Source organism: Pagrus major, chromosome 16 (assembly GCF_040436345.1).
Source record: "Pagrus major chromosome 16, Pma_NU_1.0".
Lineage (NCBI taxonomy): Eukaryota > Metazoa > Chordata > Actinopteri > Spariformes > Sparidae > Pagrus > Pagrus major.
The window spans coordinates 8,275,634-8,296,032 of NC_133230.1; the positions used below are offsets into that span (position 1 = coordinate 8,275,634).

The 20,399-nt window shown below is 42.5% G+C and overlaps 1 protein-coding gene across 2 annotated transcripts in view; it reads left to right on the forward strand.

The window, feature by feature from the left end:
- fndc3ba (fibronectin type III domain containing 3Ba) overlaps nucleotides 1-20,399 on the forward strand; it is a 98,568-nt gene that overhangs the window by 62,114 nt on the left and 16,055 nt on the right. For both annotated transcript variants that reach the window (XM_073483071.1, XM_073483070.1), the window contains exons 8-23: nucleotides 4,239-4,297; nucleotides 7,104-7,255; nucleotides 7,351-7,410; nucleotides 7,538-7,676; nucleotides 8,673-8,726; nucleotides 9,013-9,137; nucleotides 10,186-10,360; nucleotides 10,912-10,998; nucleotides 12,682-12,817; nucleotides 14,101-14,172; nucleotides 14,700-14,818; nucleotides 15,024-15,129; nucleotides 15,714-15,886; nucleotides 16,658-16,771; nucleotides 17,007-17,156; nucleotides 18,928-19,208. In XM_073483071.1, coding sequence (XP_073339172.1) covers nucleotides 4,239-4,297; nucleotides 7,104-7,255; nucleotides 7,351-7,410; nucleotides 7,538-7,676; nucleotides 8,673-8,726; nucleotides 9,013-9,137; nucleotides 10,186-10,360; nucleotides 10,912-10,998; nucleotides 12,682-12,817; nucleotides 14,101-14,172; nucleotides 14,700-14,818; nucleotides 15,024-15,129; nucleotides 15,714-15,886; nucleotides 16,658-16,771; nucleotides 17,007-17,156; nucleotides 18,928-19,208 — 2,002 coding nt within the window. The remainder of the gene's footprint in view (nucleotides 1-4,238; nucleotides 4,298-7,103; nucleotides 7,256-7,350; nucleotides 7,411-7,537; nucleotides 7,677-8,672; nucleotides 8,727-9,012; nucleotides 9,138-10,185; nucleotides 10,361-10,911; nucleotides 10,999-12,681; nucleotides 12,818-14,100; nucleotides 14,173-14,699; nucleotides 14,819-15,023; nucleotides 15,130-15,713; nucleotides 15,887-16,657; nucleotides 16,772-17,006; nucleotides 17,157-18,927; nucleotides 19,209-20,399) is intronic.

Below are 20,399 nucleotides of genomic sequence, written 5' to 3' on the forward strand. Positions count from 1 at the left end.
TTCAGCCGTCAGCATCAGCTCTTTGTGGTTCTTCTCTATATTAAACACTTAAGCAGCTGGACTCAACAACCACAAGGAGTCATAACACTCAGCGGTGAGGTAAAGCAGTAGTGTCTTTCAAATTTTATTACCGCTCTCCTGAAATATTAAATAAATCTCTTAGTTCTGTCCCAAGCTGAGTTTGAAGGATGGCCAACTTTTTTTTTTTCTATTTTCACAGCGCTGAAATATAAGTCTGTCTCTTTCAGTGTAGAAGCAGTTGGGCTGCAAAGAGTTGCATAATGCAGCCATTAAGTTTGGAGTCATTCAAGTAAACATTTGGATCTAAGCTCCGTCTCCTCATTCAACCTTTTGAGAATGAAGGAGGAAGCTGCAGGTTACAATGCAAAACAGCAGTAGCAGAGAGAGTGCAGCCACAGAGGGGTTGTTTAGTTGAATATGTTAGTCTAGGTTGTCTGAATCATCGGTCCTTTATCTGACACAAGCTATCAGCCCGACCATGGCTTTGACACAGTCATGAAATCACCATCGCTAGTTGTGGGTGAATGAAAGAGTCCAACCCCCTAAAAAATGAACAAAACGCCTACTGCTCAGGAAGGATTTTGTTCTAATGTGGCTGGATAATACTCTCACTACAGTTTTCATAACATAAATAAACAATGGTGCAGCGCATACCTCCACCAAGGCCCAACTTTCCTCTTTTGTACTCACTCATAGATACCAGCTACCTAAATATGCCAGATTTCTTTCATCAAGATCCATGCACTGTTCCCCGAGAGATTAACCACTATCTCACATTGTTAAAGACGGTGAGAAAAAAAAAGTCCTGGATCCATCCCTTCGTTCGGATCCGCACCAAAAGTTGATGTGGTCTATTCTGAGCCGAGCCCCATCCTCCATCCAAGTTTCGTGGAAATCTGTTCAGAAGTTCTTGTGTAATTCTGCTGACAAACCAGCCATCCAACTCCTCAGTGGAGGTAATAAAAAAACAGTGATATCTTAAAAAAGATGTTAATCTAATCTGCCAGTACTGGCATTGATCAAATCAACCATAAAAACTAGGCAAACATTAGAAAGGGATCATTCCATACTGATATATATATAAAAAACTATTTTACAGCTAGGGCAGCAAAAACAAAATTAATTTCTCCCGTTCCCAGGAAAGCTGAACTTCTCCCAGAGAAGCTATTGGCCTGGCATGCACGTCGTTTGATTATCAACATCTGTTGTTTGCCAAACCGACAGCTGAAACGATGCCGTAATGGAATTCCACCTCTTCTTCGTCTTAACCGTTGTAAAGCTGCGGCGGACAAGTAGCTACAGGACTGCAGCATTAAACAGGCCATATTCTCCTTTTTCACTCAGCTGTGAATGAATGGGTGGAATAAGCCGGGTCGGCCCGGTGAGCTGACGGAGCCGTTCGTGTCTGGAGCTGTGTGCCCTTTTTTTCATTCCATAAAAGAGAAAAAAGCTCAGTTTTGTCCAAGTGGATGAAAGGGTACAAGTGTGTGTATGAAAAAATAGTGCGCTAATGAGCCAGTGTGTCGAGCGGTGATTCAGAATGTGTACTTCACCTGTTGAACTCCAACCGCACCGCCGGCACCAACGCACACATGCACACACAGTAGCTTAACTCCCCCCCCCTCCTCCGAGCACCCATCACCAATGTCCTGTAACCTGATACTGGGACTTTGGAGACACACACACACATACACACACACACACACTCCTTTTTTTATTCTGTCTAACACACACATACACACGGAGGTCAAGTTGAGGTTGTGCTTCCATGACATCACTGTTGCCATGACTCATAAGTGTACCCCCAGGCACAGTAAGGCCCTCTCCTCCACAGAACCTGTCAAAGGGACTTAACCACACACACACACATACACTAACACACACACATTTGCACGCACACACGCACATAATCTCTCATTCATCACTTGCTCCAAGTACACAGAAAAATATTCCAAACACAAACTACCTTGCACACAGGTATACCGTCTATGTTTGTGCATAGGCGTCAGTCCTGTAACACACTCATCAGACAGACTTGGTTTCACACACGTTTTTGGGATTGCTGACTCTCTCTCACACACACACACACACACACACACACACACACACACACACACACACACACACATCCTGTGTGATTTACAGTGGTCAGACTCAGATGGAGAAAGCAGGCCTCCTCTGGTCGGAAAAACCTCAACTGTGGGGATCACACAGGGGGAAAGACTTCCATTACCCACACATGTGCACACACACACACACTTCACTGAGTTGCACTCGCCCTCCTAACAACCCCGAGTGATCAATAAATCACCTTTAGACACAGTGTATCACTGGAAAAGACCTGTACACGTGTGTGTGATACTTGCTTCTTCCTTTCAAAGAGGATGCTACCCCTCACCCTATAACATGACAAAGTGTAGAAGGATTATCAGTATGTTTTTTATGCCTTATAAATGACTTAAGGGCTGCGTCTTGTGATTATTTTCATTATCAATTGATGTTTCGATTGTTATTTCAATCAATCGATCAATGAATTATCATCCAAAAGGTCAGAGGGAAATGCCTTTCATAATCTCTGAGCACCGTGTGATGTGTTCACACGGCTTGTTTTGTCTGAAGACAGTCCAGAATCCAAAGAAAAATTCAATTTACAATGACGAGAAAAACAACTAAATACCTAAATGTCTGACATTCTTGCTCGATGACTGACTTTAAGGATTTGTTCACCCAAGAAATGAATATTTTAGTCATGATCTTCTTAACCCCCATGCTGATGGAAAGTTTTGTCGCCTACAAAATCATTTTCCTGGCGCTTCACAGCAAAACAGCCTCGCATTATTTATGTTATTTACATTATTTACATTATTAACACACATTTTATAGTCAGAATCTTCACTGTTAGCTGCTGAGCATTATTCACTGATTGTCTGATTGTCAACTAACCAATGGTTTCCACAATAAATCAAATACATGGCCTTTTTCTGATTTGTCAGTGCAGTGATTACATTTGTTTTTAGTTTAAAGAGATAACTGTTACTCCACGAAACACCTGACCTTCTGATTGGTGTTTTCCAGAAGGATCTGTGTTTTTCCTGACGTCTCCTCATGGGGATGAAATATGCAGATAAACAGCTGTATCTGGTCTAGTGTGCTGTATTGTATCTGTGTCAGATAAATACAAGTGAAAAAATAACAGATATTTTAATCACAAGAGCCAGCAGCAGCACTATATAGCAACACAGTCATGACATACGTATGGCTCTGTTTTCAGTATAATGTCACGCATACAGGCTGTTCTGCGGGGCTACAACAACAACAACAACAACAACAACAACAACAACACAGCCGACTTCAGATCAGTCCGTGGATAAACATTCGCAGGTGTAGGGACAATTGAATGAAAATGATACATAAACGTGATTAGGATAATTAGTTCTGCGAGATAATCACCAGATCCAATGCTCAGAACAGAATAGTCACAGTGGAATATGAGTCATATATTTTTTCTGGTGATCCCCGTTTTATTCGCTCGAGGTCAGGAATTCGTGACTAATGCCTTTCTGAGCAACGCCGGATAATTTAGTGGGGGGTTTTTTTCCAAGGGCCAAGCTCATCATGACTTGATGAGATGAACTAGGCGGTCGCTGAAGAAAACAAGTGTTGCGTCACACACCATTAGACAGCACACTTTTTTTTTACGAAACTAGGTCTGTTTTTACTCTATTTGAGCTATTTGTGTATTGTTCTTTTTTTTCACAGACGACTGAATTACTCTTTGGAATGCTTCCACAGGGGTGATTAGAGCGTCACAAGGCATTTTTAGCTGACTTTTCGACGCTACAGTTGCCAATGTGGATGCGAACCTTGGCTGACTTTGGACAATAATGAGCCATAGATTTCTAGATATCAGAATAACATGGCTTGTGGGAATTGAAAACCCCTCTTCTCGTCAGCAGCATCGTTTTTCAGCGGCGCTGCCAAAACTGGCAAAAGTGCATGTTTTGAAACTTGGGATTGTTGAATGTTACTTTTCTGTCTTTCATTTAATTGAAAAAGTCGAACTCAAATTCAGAAGTGCAGGATTTGTGCACACAGATTGCAATCATGTGATCTCTCTCATGTCACACCTGCCGCGCCAGTCTCTCTGTTTTGCTGAATAATCCTCTTGTATTTGATTTTTAAAAAATAATTACTCTTTTTTCTGTCTGTCTCCTCAGATCATGACTCAGAGGGGAAGCGTGTTCAGGACATGCTGTCTACAATCGACAAACCACAGGTTGGTATGCATACCTCTTCCAGCAGCTGCACAGACACACTAACCCGACTCTCTTATAACCGCTCTCATCAATCATCTCCTGTCTGATGCGGTCATAGCTGGCACGAGCATTGATGTCTTCTCCACGTTTTCATCCGCTCATCAGATGCTTACACTGATAATTATAACTGTAGCTATGTACTCGTGCAGTCACAGGGAAGGTAACTGATCACTGGAGCTCTGCCCACCTTGGCCACATGAGGGCAGTATCTGCTCGTCCACACTGTTCACTTCCCTCCATGCCTTTATCAGCTGAAAAACACTGTAAACACTAACAGCTCTTTTTCCTTCCCCCAAAGGAGATTGTGAATGAATGAGCTGGAGCTGTGCAGACATGGTTTGGTAGAGAGGAATTGCTTACTAGCAGGGAAGGCAGAAGGCTTTGCGATTGGACAATTTGATATCTGCGAGCTTTTGACAGGGTTGAAATAGACAAGAGAGGATGGAGTGATGAAAGAGAGGGAAAATGGAGTGTGAAGATAAGACGCGAAAAGAAGAGTTTTTGAGCCCTTCAGGGGAATTGAAGTTGATGCGCTGCAGCGATTTATTTGCTCCCCGTAACCTCAAATCACCTCTTCTCTGAGACGGCAAGTTTATTATAGTCGATTCAGAGAAGGGAAGGAAGAGAAGGATAACATTTTTTCGAGACCTCCTTGTGTCATCGATTGCTATTTTATGTCATTAACCGCAGATTTGAAGTTCTGTCACTTTTGACCTTTATCTTCGTTCATTTCTGCAGACAGACAATAGGTTTAACTGTCCTCCCTGCAGCAGCAGAAGTGCCTCCTGATTGATTCAGCGGTGTTCTGTACAGACACGCTCTCCTTCATCTAAAAATGTTCGCATTATTACCTTGTGTTCCTCTGCTTGTACTGCTTGCTTTCTTATAAACAGAATGAACTGAAGCGTTGAAGCAGTGGAGGGGGAAAGGAGTAATTCTCTTTTGAGTTCTCCCTGTACCGCTCTACTCTTTGTGCTCGGAGAAAGACGCAGCGGCACCACTAGTCACCTCGAGAGGCCTGGGAGCTCGTAACAGCACGGGCTACATTTTCATTCACATAACGATTCGATTATGGCAGGCGTTCTCAGTAAGGCATTACACCAATTAAAATGTTTCTGCAGGTTGCTTATTGGATATTAATATTCAAATTTCCTCGCAATGGTGCATTGACTGACTAATCAAGGTCCTAAAATGAAGTTAAAACTGATCCTATACAGTTTTTGTGTGTAGGATCAGTTTCGAGAAAAGACAGGGTCAAAGAGGACCACAAACCTCTAATTGATGCCTTTTATTCTTCATCTGTTCGCCATCCTGTTTCTTCTTTTCATTTCTTTGCACTCCTTTATTTCCTTGTTTGTCAGTCCGTCTCTGTTTGTCTCACTGTCTTTCTCTCTGTAACCGCTTTATACATCAGCGTTCATCATCAGGTCATTCAGCATTGGCATCACATGTGTGTATCCACAGTGCACGTATAAGCAAAGTGAACGAATAAAGGTAGAAAAAGTGGTCGTAGTAGTGCCATGCATGCCTTCTCATGTGGATGCAGTCATGTGATCTCATAAAATCTAATCATCATGATCAAAACTCTCAATAAAACCACATTCACGTCTGTCTTTCCTGTTGTTTTTTCCCCCCTGTTTGTCTGTCTGTCAGTCCGTCTGTCTGCCTTCCTCACAGACTGTCTGGGCATGGTTGTGGTTTGCAGTGCCCTCAAGCCACATTCATCGCCTATTCAGTGGATGTGGAGTCTGGAATAGCAGCAGACTGTGCTAAATTGGCTCACCCACCATGTGCCGCGACTAAAGCTCCCATAAACATGCACACACTTGCAGGCGCACAGACGGGCACACGGTTAAACGCACTAACATGCACTGCAGGCCTCTTTCTCGTGTTTCTTCTTTAATGTTCTGCCGTGTTCCCGACATGGATGTGACTGAGGCGTGCGGAGCGATGGTTGTAGTGACACACATCAAAAGACATAGATCCACATTAGAAATTACAGCAAAATACACACCATTATGGATCCTTTTTACCTATATATGCATGAAGGTAGAGTTTCTGCTTCCTAGAATTGATTAGAATAGAAAGGATCACATACAAATACTACATAAATGGAAACATTCTGTGCATGGGCGACTGTGCTCGGCTACATTAGCCATGTTTCCAACACAGGAACTTTCTCCAGAGACTAGGAACCTTTGGAGGAACTCTGTGTTTTTTGTGTGGCATGGACCAGGGTACATTACAGGAATGTTCCCGGAACATTATTTTATACCCCCCGAAAAGTTCCTGCTTAGTGGTTGTACTTTCCGGATATACAGGAACTTTGTGGGCTGGGTTTGCAGTGCTGAACATTTCTAATTGGCCGAAAACTCACAGTATTTTATTTTAGCCAAGTTCATTGTATGTCGACAGAAGAAAGCATATGACGGATAGACAGACCAGAAGTCCAGTTCCGTGTATTATTATCATTGTTATTTGTGTTAAAATGTAGCAAGTAAAAAGTAAAAAGTTGTCACAAAAATAAATACAGAAGTTAAGTACAGATACATGAAAAATTTACTTCAGTACAGTAACGGAGTATTTGTACTTCGTTGGATGACGCACAAAAACAGCCGTCACTTTTTCATACCTCATCCTCAAGCATCTTCAGTCTGCAGACTACTTGAAAAGTAGCTCCTGGAACTAAAAGTTTGGTATACTTAAGGCGGAAACGTAGCTATTGTGCATTTAACAAACACTATTTGTGTTATGCGTGTCTTGCAGGTGTCCAATGTGCAGGCGCGGGCTGCACGGCTGTCCTGGGCCCCCCCGGCAGGGCTGGTGAACAGGCTAGGTAACGGGATGCCTGTGTCCTGCTCCTTCGAGGTCTCTCTCTCAGATAAGGGACGAGACGGAAAGTATCGCCTTATATACAGGTGGGGAATACAACAAAAGCTAAAATGAACGACGCTGCAAATGCACAAGGACGCTGGTGTGACTCTTCTGCTTTGTTTTTGTGTGTGTGTTTCAGTGGCGAAGAATTGGAGTACCATCTGAAAGACCTAAGGCCAGCGACAGACTACCACGTACGGTAAGGATTCTTCTTCTTCCTCCTCCTCAAAAAAAGTTTAATTCTGTATGTTAGGTATGTATGTTTATGTTGTAGCCCCATCTTGCCATGTGTTTGATTACTTGACGTCTTTGCGTGTCTGCTTCAGGGTGTCTGCGATGTACAACTCGGTTCGAGGCTCGAGTTCAGAGGCCGGCTCGTTCACCACACACTGCAGCGTCCCCGACGTCCCGTTATCCCCAAAACTCTCCCACCGCACCAAGAGCACGCTCACCCTACAGTGGAAGGTAAAGGCACGGACATGGTCATCCTTGAAAGTGTGTGAACTGGAGGGTAATAAAAAAGCCTTGAAAGCTTTTGAAAATAGACATAAATGTGCATTGTGCATGTGAATTTATATATTTGTCGGTGAATAGAAATTAAAGTCTCCTGTCTGCACGTCTCCTGCAGAAACACACACATTCAACTGTCGCTCCTGTTGCAAGCACACTCAAATGCAAATGTTTGACGAAGGTCTAGCACTGAAACAATCGCAAATAATTGTATTTTTGCAAGTTAGACAGTGTGGGGGAGTTTAATTGCAACTTTTGGTGTACTCGTCCCTCTCCTACGCACCTGGCTCATGAACTAATGTGCAAAGTATTTTTCTTTTGAACTCCTGTAAAACGTTTCTAGCTCTCACTATAAAAAAAAATCTGTGTTGTAACAGTAATTAATCTTGATCCATGTCTCAAACTTCTGTTTGTGAATTCGAGTGAACTGGGCCTGGAAAGTCCTTTAAAATTCATTGAATTTGATACTTAAGGATGTGTGGGAGCCCTGTCATAAATTAAAACACATTAAAACCCAGTAAACATCACAGTGACTCAACATGATATTGTTTCTGTTAGCACATTTGCTTATTAAAAAGCAATCTAATGTTCTTTCTGTCTAATTTCATGTGTCCGTGTCTGCCACACAGTGGTACACTTGGCAATAAATCTTAATTCTCTGATGAAAGTATGTTTTGCTTCACCTGGTTTATCTTCCAGCTTGACTTTATCAACCCTAAAGCACCTAAGAGAGAGACATTCTTACACAGTGTCATCATCTCTCTGACCTTTTCCACACAATTAATATTTCCCCACTCTCGCTGACACTGATAAAGAGTGACATCGGTGAGCCAGACAGAATATGTGGCCAATCATGAAAGCGCGGCAGGTATTTTGTCTGTCCCACTAATCTCTCCGTCTCTCTCTCGTCTCTTTTCTGCCTCGCTCGGCCCGTCTCCCTGCCGTCCTCAGCCCCCAGGCGACAACGGATCCAAAATCACAAACTACCTGCTCGAGTGGGATGAGGTAAGCAGCTTGTCATGCTTTCCCCTTTATTTTTTTAAAAGCACTTAGACCAATCATAAACGTCACTCAACGGATGGTGACATTCACCTCCTCAGTCAAGATGTAGAAAGCATGTAAATTACGCCTTTCCAATCCACCTCGGGCCCTACTTTTCATCAGGCTTTTTGTTCCTTATCTGTTTTATTCTTTAATTTAATCTTCTATTGCAATTTATCTTACTCCTCTGTTCTCATCTTATCTAACTTGTTTTTTCTCTGTGCATACATCTCTCCCCTTTCCTCTGCAGGGAAAGAAGAACAGTGTTTTCAGAGAATGTTACTTTGGGAGCCAGAGACACTGTAAGCTGACACGACTGTACCCCGCCTGCGGCTACACGTTCAGAGTGGCTGCGCACAACGACATTGGCACAAGGTATACACATACCCATTACTGTATACACATGTACACTCGAGCAAAAATGTATTCGTACACAGAAGGCAGATGCCATAACTCCTTCTTGTTCCTTGTCCAAGCACTAAAGGAGCATGGATTCATTGAAACACATGACAGCTTTTTCTCATGTCCTGACAGTTAGCTCTGCATATGAGGCGAGGTCTCGAACCATGTTTTTAGTTACCATGGAGACTTATGGGAGCAAATTGTATGTCAGCTGCAACATATGGGTTTTTCATGATACGCCCTCATAATGATGGACAGACCCAGACACACAAACATGCACCAGTCCATCTGTGGCCATTATTCTGCATGTGACATGACTCATCTCCCTCTTTCTCATTTTCTCTCCATTTCCCCTCTCCTCTCATCTCCTCTTTGTCATTACGGCGGGGAGCATTTCGCCTGCAGTCGTTAGGGTGACAGGGAGAAGGGAGGAGGTGATAGAGGGCAGCGAGAGCAAGGGAGGAGATATTAACTCCCCCGCTGAACTCAAAGCGGCCCTAATGCATCCTTCAGCTTGATTCCCCCTTTGAAGCCACGGACACACACACTCAGGCGCAAACATAGCCGGCACACGCAAGCTTCAGATGACTCGCTATTTTTCTTACTTGGAAAAAGTTTTACAACCTCTCAGACCTCTGCTGCTGGCCATACATTCAAATTCTTTCCCTCCTGTAACTCGCAAATTAGCCTCCCCGGCTCCTCTATCTTTTCCGTCTGGCTTCTGACATGTATAGTATTTTTCCCCTGTCACGACTCCGCCGAGAGCTCCACACGACCCCATCCTCACCTGCAGCCCCTGCACTCCCTTCTAATGAGCACTCATGTGCCCTTTTTCTTATTCACATTTTCTACTTTCACGTTTTCAAACCGCTCCGCTCTGCTGAATTTGTGATTCATGATGCACAGCCTCCCTTTGCTCTTGCACAGCTGTCCCTTTTCCAACAAGTCAATAGTCTGCTTCAGCGAGGTAAATGAAAACTAAAATGTGAATGAAATGGAAATGTGTTTGTGTTACGTGCAGTGGCTTCAGCACAGAGGTGGTGTTTTACACCATGGGCACCCTGCCTGCTCTGCCTCTAGCACCGCGGCTGGTCAGGGCGGGGGTGTCCTGGGTGACCTTGGAGTGGGGACGTCCTGAGGGCAGTCCAAGCGAGGAGCAGCTCAAATACACACTTGAGATCCAGGAGGACAACAGCGTGAGTACCACCCACAATTTATAAAAACATATAAAGTTTACAGCGCTGGCACATGCCCTTTAATTACATTAATAGCCACCCTCATGAAACAGGAAACCTGTGCTATCAGCCATTTGAATCCCACAGGCAGAAAATAAGGAGAAAAAAAATCTACACCTGAAAACTATCTACTTTAAAAAACACAATACGAGAAAATATTTAAAATTACATGCATAATGCATTGCAAAATTGTTTGGGGAAATGTAAAGCAGATGCACAGCGCAGCAAATCGTATAATACGCAAACATACAGACAGAAAAGCACACCGTATGCTTATGAATGGCTCCCACACGCTGCTTCTCTCCCTCACACACACACATTTATATATATATATATATATATATATATATATATATATATATATATATATATATATATATATATATATATATATATATGATGCAAAAGTCAGCATTTATTGCATCCGTATGCCCCGAAAATGTACACTGATGCTAATCGATGCTGAAAGAAACACTCGCACACGCAGATTACTGACAGTGTTTCACCCACAGGGAACAGACTTTCATCCAAAGTACACTGGAGAAAACTTGACCTGTACTGTACAAGGCCTGAAGAGGAGTACACAGTATAAATTCAGGGTAAGTGACGACGTGATGTGGATGCTGGTGGGTGTGTGTGTTTCTGCATGAGTGTGAGTGACGATTTTCCTACTTTCCCTGCCTCTTACCTTTGTGTTACAGAAGTACTTTAAAGGAATGATTAGAAATCGATAGACAGTTTGGGAAATTCACTTTCTTAGCTTAGTTAGCTTAGATTAGTGAACTGGAAACAGGCAGTGCGCCACTGTAGTCTTGTTGTCACTGGTTAGTGGTAGTCCAAGTAGTTAAAGAACCTTGGAAAGAAATAATTCTAGTAGTAGGCAGGTTTTATATCTTTGGAGAGAGCTAGGCTAGCTGTTCCCAGTGCTAAGCTGAGCTAACTGTCTGCTCGTTGTAGCTACAATTTACCGCATAGTAGGCTATCGATCTTCTCATCTAATTCTAAAGAAAGCAAATGTTTGTAAATGCAGTAAACAGCTAAAAACATTATAGAGAAGAGAGGGAACTAAAGTCTCTGGTGAGTGCTGAACACTGTCAGAGTTGACCTGAAATTAAACAGAAGCTTATGTTAGCTTACCTTTCTTCTTGTTTGACGACTTCTCTGTAGCACAAAATGAAACACACCTTTACCTTGAGTAAACTTGTGGATTTCTCTAGTTTTGAACATTGTCGGAAACATTCTCAGCAGAATATATAACAGAGGTTGAGTCGTTTTTGGACGTTTCACTGAAGAATGTCCCTGAGAAATGAGCATTTGTTTTGTCTTTTTGTTTTTTTAGACTAAAATACAAAATCGAGAAACCATGAAAATAATTGACAGATTTACTGATAATAAAAAGTACAGAGAACGGCTTTTAACTTACTTACTTGCTCAATTTTAAGTCAGATGTTCTCCTTCCATTAATGGAAATGATGTTGCCAAGGATACCAACCTATCCAGATGTATTTCTGTGGTAATACAAAATCCATCAAATCAAGGAAGACAGCATTTTACCCACAACAGAATTGGCTGCAATTTAACCACTAGCGATACAAAGCAATCCAGCCAAGCAGAGAAGCAGTCCTGCTTCACTAAGAGCTTTGATAGCTATTCATGATGTGAGAACATTGTGAAACAAAGTGTACCGACAGGAGATCGCTGTACTCTGTAAGTGTGTCTGCCTGAGTGTTAATGCAGGTACTCGTGTGTGTCATCAGGAGTGTGTTATTGTGCAATCATCTCAAACAACACCTTACATGAGCCTTCTGTGTCCTCGATCACACTGTCAGATGGGACGGTGGATGTTTAATGACACAAACACACTCATGCTCACACACAAAGAGGCACCTCGGTGTTCTTTGTGATGTTCTTTGCGGTGCGAACATCTGGGAACAAAGCAAAATTGATTGTCCATAGGATGGGGTAATGGAGGGAGTAAACTGAAGAGAAATGAAGGCAGAGGAGCCAGGAGAACCACAGATGAAAGAGCAGAGAGTAATGGTTTCTATTAATCAGGATCGTTCCTTTACTTCTTGATAGATTTCTCTTTATGTTCCCTTCGCTCATCCAACCAGGTCGACTGTGCCTCTTCTTTTTGCCTTACACTCCATTATTACTCATTTTATTTCTTCTTCTACCCTCACACCATCCCCCCTCTACTTCACGCCCTTATGCCACCTTTTCTTGTGCCTTTTCTCTCTTAAAATACTTTAACCCTCTGTTGTACATTTCCATCCCCGCAGCTCATAGCATCAAACATGGAGGGAAAGAGCAGTCCCAGTGAAGTGTTGGTGTGCACCACCAATCCAGACAAACCAGGCCCTCCATCTGCACCCTGTGTCACCACAGCAACGCCCTACGGATTCACCGTTACATGGGGTAAGAATGGGCACCCACGCATTCATACATACAGATGAACAGTAGTCCTAACACACAGCAGCAAAACAATGTTGCGGCATTCTCCCACGAAGGGGACTTGTTTTAAAACCTATAAAAAACATACTGAAAAAACCCCCATAAATTGCTCCATACCGATCCGATGTAGTCCCAGTCTCCAGAAGCCAAGAGATCTGAAATTGATTTGAACAGACGTTATTTACACCCTCAATCCACGGTTCAGATCGTCCACCCATTTTCAGATGGGGTGTGCATTTTAGCTCAGCAGCTACAGTGAAGATTTTGACTTTAAAATGGGTGTGAATAACATCTCCTCGACTCAATTTGGGATCTCATGACTCCCTGGGACATTTTCTATCAGCATGAGTGTATAATGACTGCATTTTCACTTTTTGGGTGAACTTATCCTATAATTAGTTGGGTTTTCTTGAGCGATGATAGAAAAAATCCTTCATTATTGTTATTGCTGAAAGGTGAGAAACCATTGACGAACTGCTGCCCCTGAGGTGTTCATGAAATTGAGGTAGCAGCAATAAAAGTCATCATGTCTGCTATCATCCATCTGTCCTGCGTTAGTACTTCAGGAGTCAGAGCAGCCTGGCCTTCCTCTAATGTTGCAATCATGTCTCTCGATCACCCCTCAGATCACTGATCTACGACACATTTGAAAGTGTTTATTGTCTATTTATGTTATTGTCAAATTCCCTTTATTGTCTAGTAAGTAGTGTGATTTCTGCACGAGCTACAGCTTCACCATTTCACAGTGATATAACTGCTGTATTTTTGCTTTAGGTTTGTTTTCATCTAGACAGTATTACCCAGGGCTGTGCCACCAATAATCTATAATAAATCCTCCCCAGTAGTGTTTTATTCTATAGTGACCGTCAATGTTTCTGCAGTCTGCATGCAGATGAATACAGAAATAATAGAAACTAGAGAAATTTCCCACCAGCTGTCTTGCTACTGAAACATTTGGCTGCGGTTTGATAACTGCGCTCTGTGGGACTTGTGGGATCATTTTTGCCTGGCTGAAAGACAAACAAGCTGCCACAGCCCCTGACAATTTATGAGAAACTGTATAATGTCTTCAGAATTGATGAGGATGCTAAATGTCATGAAAACAGATGACTTATGAATGTCACTGGGCCATTTTTTGTAATTTGACACCTCTTCCAAAACACTTGAAGGCCATGTTGAAAATTTTTACGCATATTCCTGATGTTTATGTGTGATAGTAACCTAAACTAAAACTTTTCCTCCAACAGATCCTCCCCAGGACAACGGGGGCTCAGAGGCTCTCACGTACCTGCTAGAGATATCCGAGGGATGCTCTGAAGGTAAGTCTTCCATCCATCTGTGCGTTCTTCTGTCCGTACATGGCACACTTAGTGCTAAATTGAGACCACGTTCTCAAGTCAATCATCTTATAATAATTCAAAGATCAAAATGTACCATCCGTGCGCCCTCTCTCAATGCATCCATTTCCCTCACCTACACTCTTAAGAAGAATAGCAGCCATATTCCACTCTTTGTTACCACTGATTTAGCACACAGCCCCCATTCACCTTTATGTTGTAGCCACAGTACATGCACGTGCATTACGCAAACATCTGCTGCAAAATCGCTTTCCATGCTGTGCTGGGAAATGAACCTATACAGTTTTTGCATAACACAGGGCGGAATAATATATTTCACGTGCCCACACAGTCCAACAGAACAAACACACTTATATAAAGTAGTGTGCAGGCATTAAGTAGATACATTTCTGACTTTTAGAAAATAAGAAGTAGATCGACTTCAACATGTGACTGAACTTATGCTGTGATCAGTTGTGTAATTGTGTTTTTTCTGTTTGTGTGAGCAGCGAGCCAGTGGGAGGTAGCGTACAGTGGTCCAGCGACAGAATGTATGTGTGAGCGCCTGACACCAGGGACCTTCTACCGCCTACGTGTGTGTAGCATCACCACCGGAGGACACAGCCCTGTAAGACGCACACAAAAACTTTCGAGTGGCAACATTTTAGTACAGTGATGCATCAGTGTAGAACATTTGTGGGAAAATCTACAATCTGCAGAAACATAATCGACGAGAATAATTAACATTTCTTCCAGTTATTAATCAAACTGATCTATAACTCTACTTCCTTCTCCTCTGTTTTGATTTCCTGTGTTTATCGCTGCTCCTGAAGTGCACTGTTAGTGTTCCGGTCCGTACATTAAGCGTCCCACCCGGGCCCTGCCAGCCGCCGAGGATTGTGGGGAAAGCCAAACACAAGGAAGTGCAGTTAGAATGGGGTGAGTGCAGACACACACGTACACTGTGTTTGGTTTTATCTAGCAAAATGTCTTTATATTTGTTTAATGAAAGGCAGCTTAATCACCCTCTGGCTGCTTGATATGTGTCCCCGGCCAACACTAATGTAACCTCTATCAACCATGTTTTAGCCTAATTGAGCCCTAATTTAGCTCATTAAATGCCTAACCCGGCCTCATATCTGACTTGACTCTCCTAATGTCAGACCATTATTGCAGATTAGTTCTGTTATCTGTTGGCAGGCAAGAGTCTCCCAGCTTGAAATGCTGAGGAACTACTTGTTTTAACTAGGCTAATACAGCTGGCCGCAGCCCTAATCACGTCACATTCAGGCAGCGCTGCTGCAATTAGTAGCACGAGTTGAAGGTCAGACATGTATGGAGGTTTTTGCCCACTGTCTCTGTCATATATTACTTTGACCATACTGCAACCAATGTGAAGCAGCTGGAGGAGGAAAGAATCCCGAGGACGTGATTGAAAAAGTGACAAAACTAAAGATAAAATGTAATCATATATTCTGTTTGATTATGATTGCTTCTCTCTCTCTCACTATGTGGTCCTGTAGACACCCCGACATCCGAGGGAGTGTGTGAGGAGTGTGTGTTCAGTCTGGAGATGAGTGAGGGGGACACCAAGCCGGCGGAGGTCTACAATGGGTCGGAGTTGCAATGCACCGTCGGTAGCCTGTTACCTGGTGCCACGTACAGCTTCCGGCTGCGTGCTGCCAACGAGGCTGGGGTGAGAAATTAATTTATACGCACAGCAGGAATATGATGAATAATAATGTTAATAAAAAAGAAATAGAAATAGAAAACCCATCAACTAGTAATTCGCCAAACCAGACCAAAAAATATCCCCTTCCTGAACAAACATTGTGAAATCAGCTGTTCAGTCTGTATGAAAAAATGATAATTCTCCGTTTGACCACTGTGAAACTCTGTGTTTAATGGCCCTCATGTCCATGAAATGAGCTGTTGATCCTCTTCATATGATCGGAACATTAGAAGAACCTCACAATTCAACACAAAATGTTTTTTATTGTAGCCACCCGAACAGACACGCTTAGACAAAGGGGCCAGTGTCTATGAGGTCAGAGTGTCCCAGACGGACTAACAGCATCTGTGTTTGGATGGAGAGCAGCTCCACAGTCTGATGCTAATGTCTGATTGGTTTGACCGTCCGCAGACTGGAGAGTGAACTGGCACTCAGACTGGCTGATCAGATGCAGGCTCAAACACAGCACACACATTTGAAATTGGGAAGAACAGCACACACATGCAGGGAGGCACCAACAGAACACATGCACAAGCTAGGGCTGGGCGATATATGGCGTTTAAATAATATACACGATACAACGATAACTAAAATCTAAGCTAATATGTAGTCTCATATCATGATATCAATATAATATATTCACAGACAACCCAGTTTGATTTGTGCTGCCTGTTTGGCTTGTCTCGGGTCAAACAAGTTTCATCATGAGTGCCGTGTCTCTTCTTCTCTTTTCAGTTCGGGGCATACTCCGAGCCGACAGAGGTGACGACTGCAGCGGGTCCTCCTGGCCAGTGCGGGGCGCCACTCATCACTCTCACCAGTAACACCTGCGTAACGCTCAACTGGGAGGTGAGAGAAACAAAGATACAGTCCTTATTTTTATTTTTTTTATTCAAAGTAAGGCAACAGTTTTATAAGCAAAGTAAGAAAGAAAGAGGCCAGAGGTGTCTTGAAGCTGTCTAAGGAGGTTATTTTTTAGTTTTAAATTTTTCTTTCTGGGCAGTCTAGCCCTCCATCCCAATTCGTGACAGTATTTTCTTTTTTTGATTTCCCTCAGTTGAGTGTGTGTTTCTGTCCGTTGCAGAGTCCCGAGGGTTCGGGTACAGACATCTCTGAGTATCGTTTGGAGTGGGCGAGGGAAGACGAACCCATGGAGCTCATCTACTGTGGATCTGCCACCCAGTGTGAACTGTCAGACCTGACACCTGCCACGGATTACTGCTGCAGGCTACAGGTATTACGAACCGAGACACACCTGCCTCTGAGCATGAAATACATGTTCGCTTTTCACACCCCCATACAGTTACATATGTATGTTTGCTTACAAGAAACAAAAACAGGGTTTGGAAAATGTGTTTTAACTGTCATGTTTTAAATGTTGACAGGCATTAAGAATAACATAGAATAACATACAATCATGTGGAAATAGCCAATCTTCTTTCTACGCTTCATTCCTTGAGAAATTAACGAAAATATCAAAAATAGGTAGTAACAATTCAGATAGGATCATAAATGCTCTGAGAGGTTTCAGTACTTGAGAACTGCTTGAATTTAACTCTCATAAAGCTTTACGAACCCTGTGAGAGAGCGCATAAACTATTCAGCATCGAGCACAGACAAGTGCGTACTCATGAGCACAGTTGCAAGCATGGCCGAGACTCAGGACACTAACAAGGACAGATGCAAAACACTCCCATACAAATGTCAGTAAAAGGAGCATCAAAAGCAAGGAACACAGACAGAGAGCAGAGAATGGTTGATGATAATTGATTCCGTTTATGTTCGGACTATTAATCTGGAGCATAAACAAGTGCGCTGTTTCATTGTCTCACAGACACACACACACACACTCACACAAGTGCTTTCTCATGTCCCCTCTGAAGCTATGAATCCAATAACAGCATATTTTATGGCTCACTTCTTTATGGCCTCATTCATAGCTTAGAGGAAAACACAAGGTCATCCTCATGTCCCAATCAATGCTTTTGTGTGTGTGTATACATGGTTTGCTTTTGTGCGCACGTGTGTTCATATGTGTAATAACGGGGCAGATGTGGCTCTGAGAGGCATCGGCTTAGTTTGAACTCTCTGTGACTCCTTACGTCCTGGGCCTGTATGAACCAGTGCAGGTTCCCCTGCTGTAGGAGTGTTTCAAATCTGCAGAGCTTGACACACACTTGTTTTATGCAAGAACAGACTTTCAAGCAAGGATAACGTAAATCAAGAGGTCCTCCTTTTTCTTTATGATTCTCAAAGATAAATCAGAAATACGACTCAAATACAGTTTCCGTTGTGGGACCCTCAAAGTACGTACTATAGACAGTTTGCTGCCAAGATAAAGTAGTATGTCAAGACTTTTCTGTAGAAAGCAAATCATGCCCTCTACTCCTTGAATTGTACCGGTGTCAAGGTTGGAAAGTGGATGCAGTTAATCTTTTTACTGAAAAAATAAGCGCTCCTCTCGTTCTTCAAAGTGCTGTATATTTTTGAGGATTACAATAAATCCATCACTCCTCGCCGAAAGCTTGTTGTGTCTTGCAGTTAACAGCTGCAAAGTGCATGCTTCACTTGTAAATTAAAATAAATTGAGAGAGCATTTCAGTTAATTTTTTTTTTTTTTTTTTACTTCAAGCTTTAATAATCAAGCAAATGTGTTCTTAAAAAACTCCCATATTTTCTCCCTGTTTCCTCCTTGATGAGTTTGTAAGAGGCAGTGAAATTGGCGATTTTAATAGAGGATAGTTGAGGTGAATATAAATGTGTGTTTCTCATCACAAGAAACAGACTAACGTTCTTTGACAGCTCATTTATATTCATCTCTGTCCGCTGGTTTTCTTGCCTTTTGCTCTATTTTACTTTCTCTTGCTTTGACTGTGTTCGTCTCTCTGCTGCCAGTTCATTTCACCTCCATCTGTTGTGGCCTTTGTCCCTCCGCTTATCATCGCCTCTCAAATCGCTCCACGCCTCTGCCTCTCTCACCCTCCATGTTTTTGTGCCCAACACAGGCGGTGAATCAGGCAGGCGCTGGTCCTCACAGCGAGCAGGTGAGTTTCCGGACCCCGGCGACAAATCCTGACCCGGTCTCCTCCCTCGCTCTCCTGGACCTCCCGACCTCCTCGGAGTCGGGTCACTCCCCGTCTACCTGCCTCCTGCTGAAGTGGGACGAGCCAAACAGTAACGGGGCGGAGATCAGCTCCTACGTCATCACCCTGGACGACCAAACCATCACTGTGGAATCAGGGACGAGTCACCTGGTCACAGACCTGCAGCCGGACAGCGAATACAGGTACTGGGATTTATGTGGATAATGAACATTAAATATTGGGCTGGCATTTTGACTAACTTCCTGTGCATGAGCCACAAGTAAAACCCAGATATACTAACCACAGACATTAACTGGTAAGTAGATGTTCATTGACACCAGATTTCAGAATATCTGTGATGTTGTCATGTCGTGTAATGAGTTTTTTGTTGAAAACATCTGCCTGCTGCAACTGAAAATGACGCTATAAAAGTGAACAAAAACAAAATTTTGTGCCTAAACAAAAATTTGAAAGATGCCAAAATGCTCCATAACCCATTGCTAAAAAGGTGAAAATGGCAAACTTCTTTCTTTCTTCTTTTGGTTTTATCTTATTGCTTCCTAGTTTTGCTTTGGTTTGACATCCACATCTCAGTAGATGAGGACCTTCAGCGTTCAGAGCCTGGAAGGTTTTGAACAATCAGCTTTCCTGCCAAAGTCTCCTTCTTATTCAACTTACAAATTTGTCTCGTTCTTCAACGTAGCCTGTTGAACAAACAACCACACAACAAACACTCAGTGGGGAAAAGTGCATTGCTAACATCAGTTTGCAGGCTAATTAGCTGCTCAGCTGGAGCATTTTCTGATATTTCCCCTAATACCATTTCTTTTCATTTTTGATACTAAAAAAAGCTATTAACAAAACATTTAAAAACATGGTGACATTATGGCATATGACTTGATTAAATCAGCTTTAAACGGTAATTTCAACTATCGAGGTTGCAACTTAATGGCCAATATTGAAACGAGAACGACTGAGATAACCCGACTTTTGGTATCTTAGAGGTCAACACCTTTTTATAATGCAACCCGTAGTATATTTTAATTACACCCTTCTTGCACTGGTAAATGATCAAGTCTTTCAAACTCGAAGGCTGGAGTCTTAAATTTTAAGCTCAGCCTTTAAAAAAAAGAAAAACTGCAGGCATAGAGGAGAACATGGCGCTCATGGTAAGATTTCATTTTTATTTCAAAGTCATCCGTTTTATTTAAGGAATTATGCTTATGCCTGCATCCCCACAGCATAGAAGCTACCAAAAGAACAACTACTACTACTGTATCTAGCCAATAGTTAATACATGCTAACAAAAATAAATAAATAAATAAATAAATGATTCACAATAGCATTATTTGTTAATGCACATTCTCTCTACTTGTTTTAAGTATTTCTGTTTA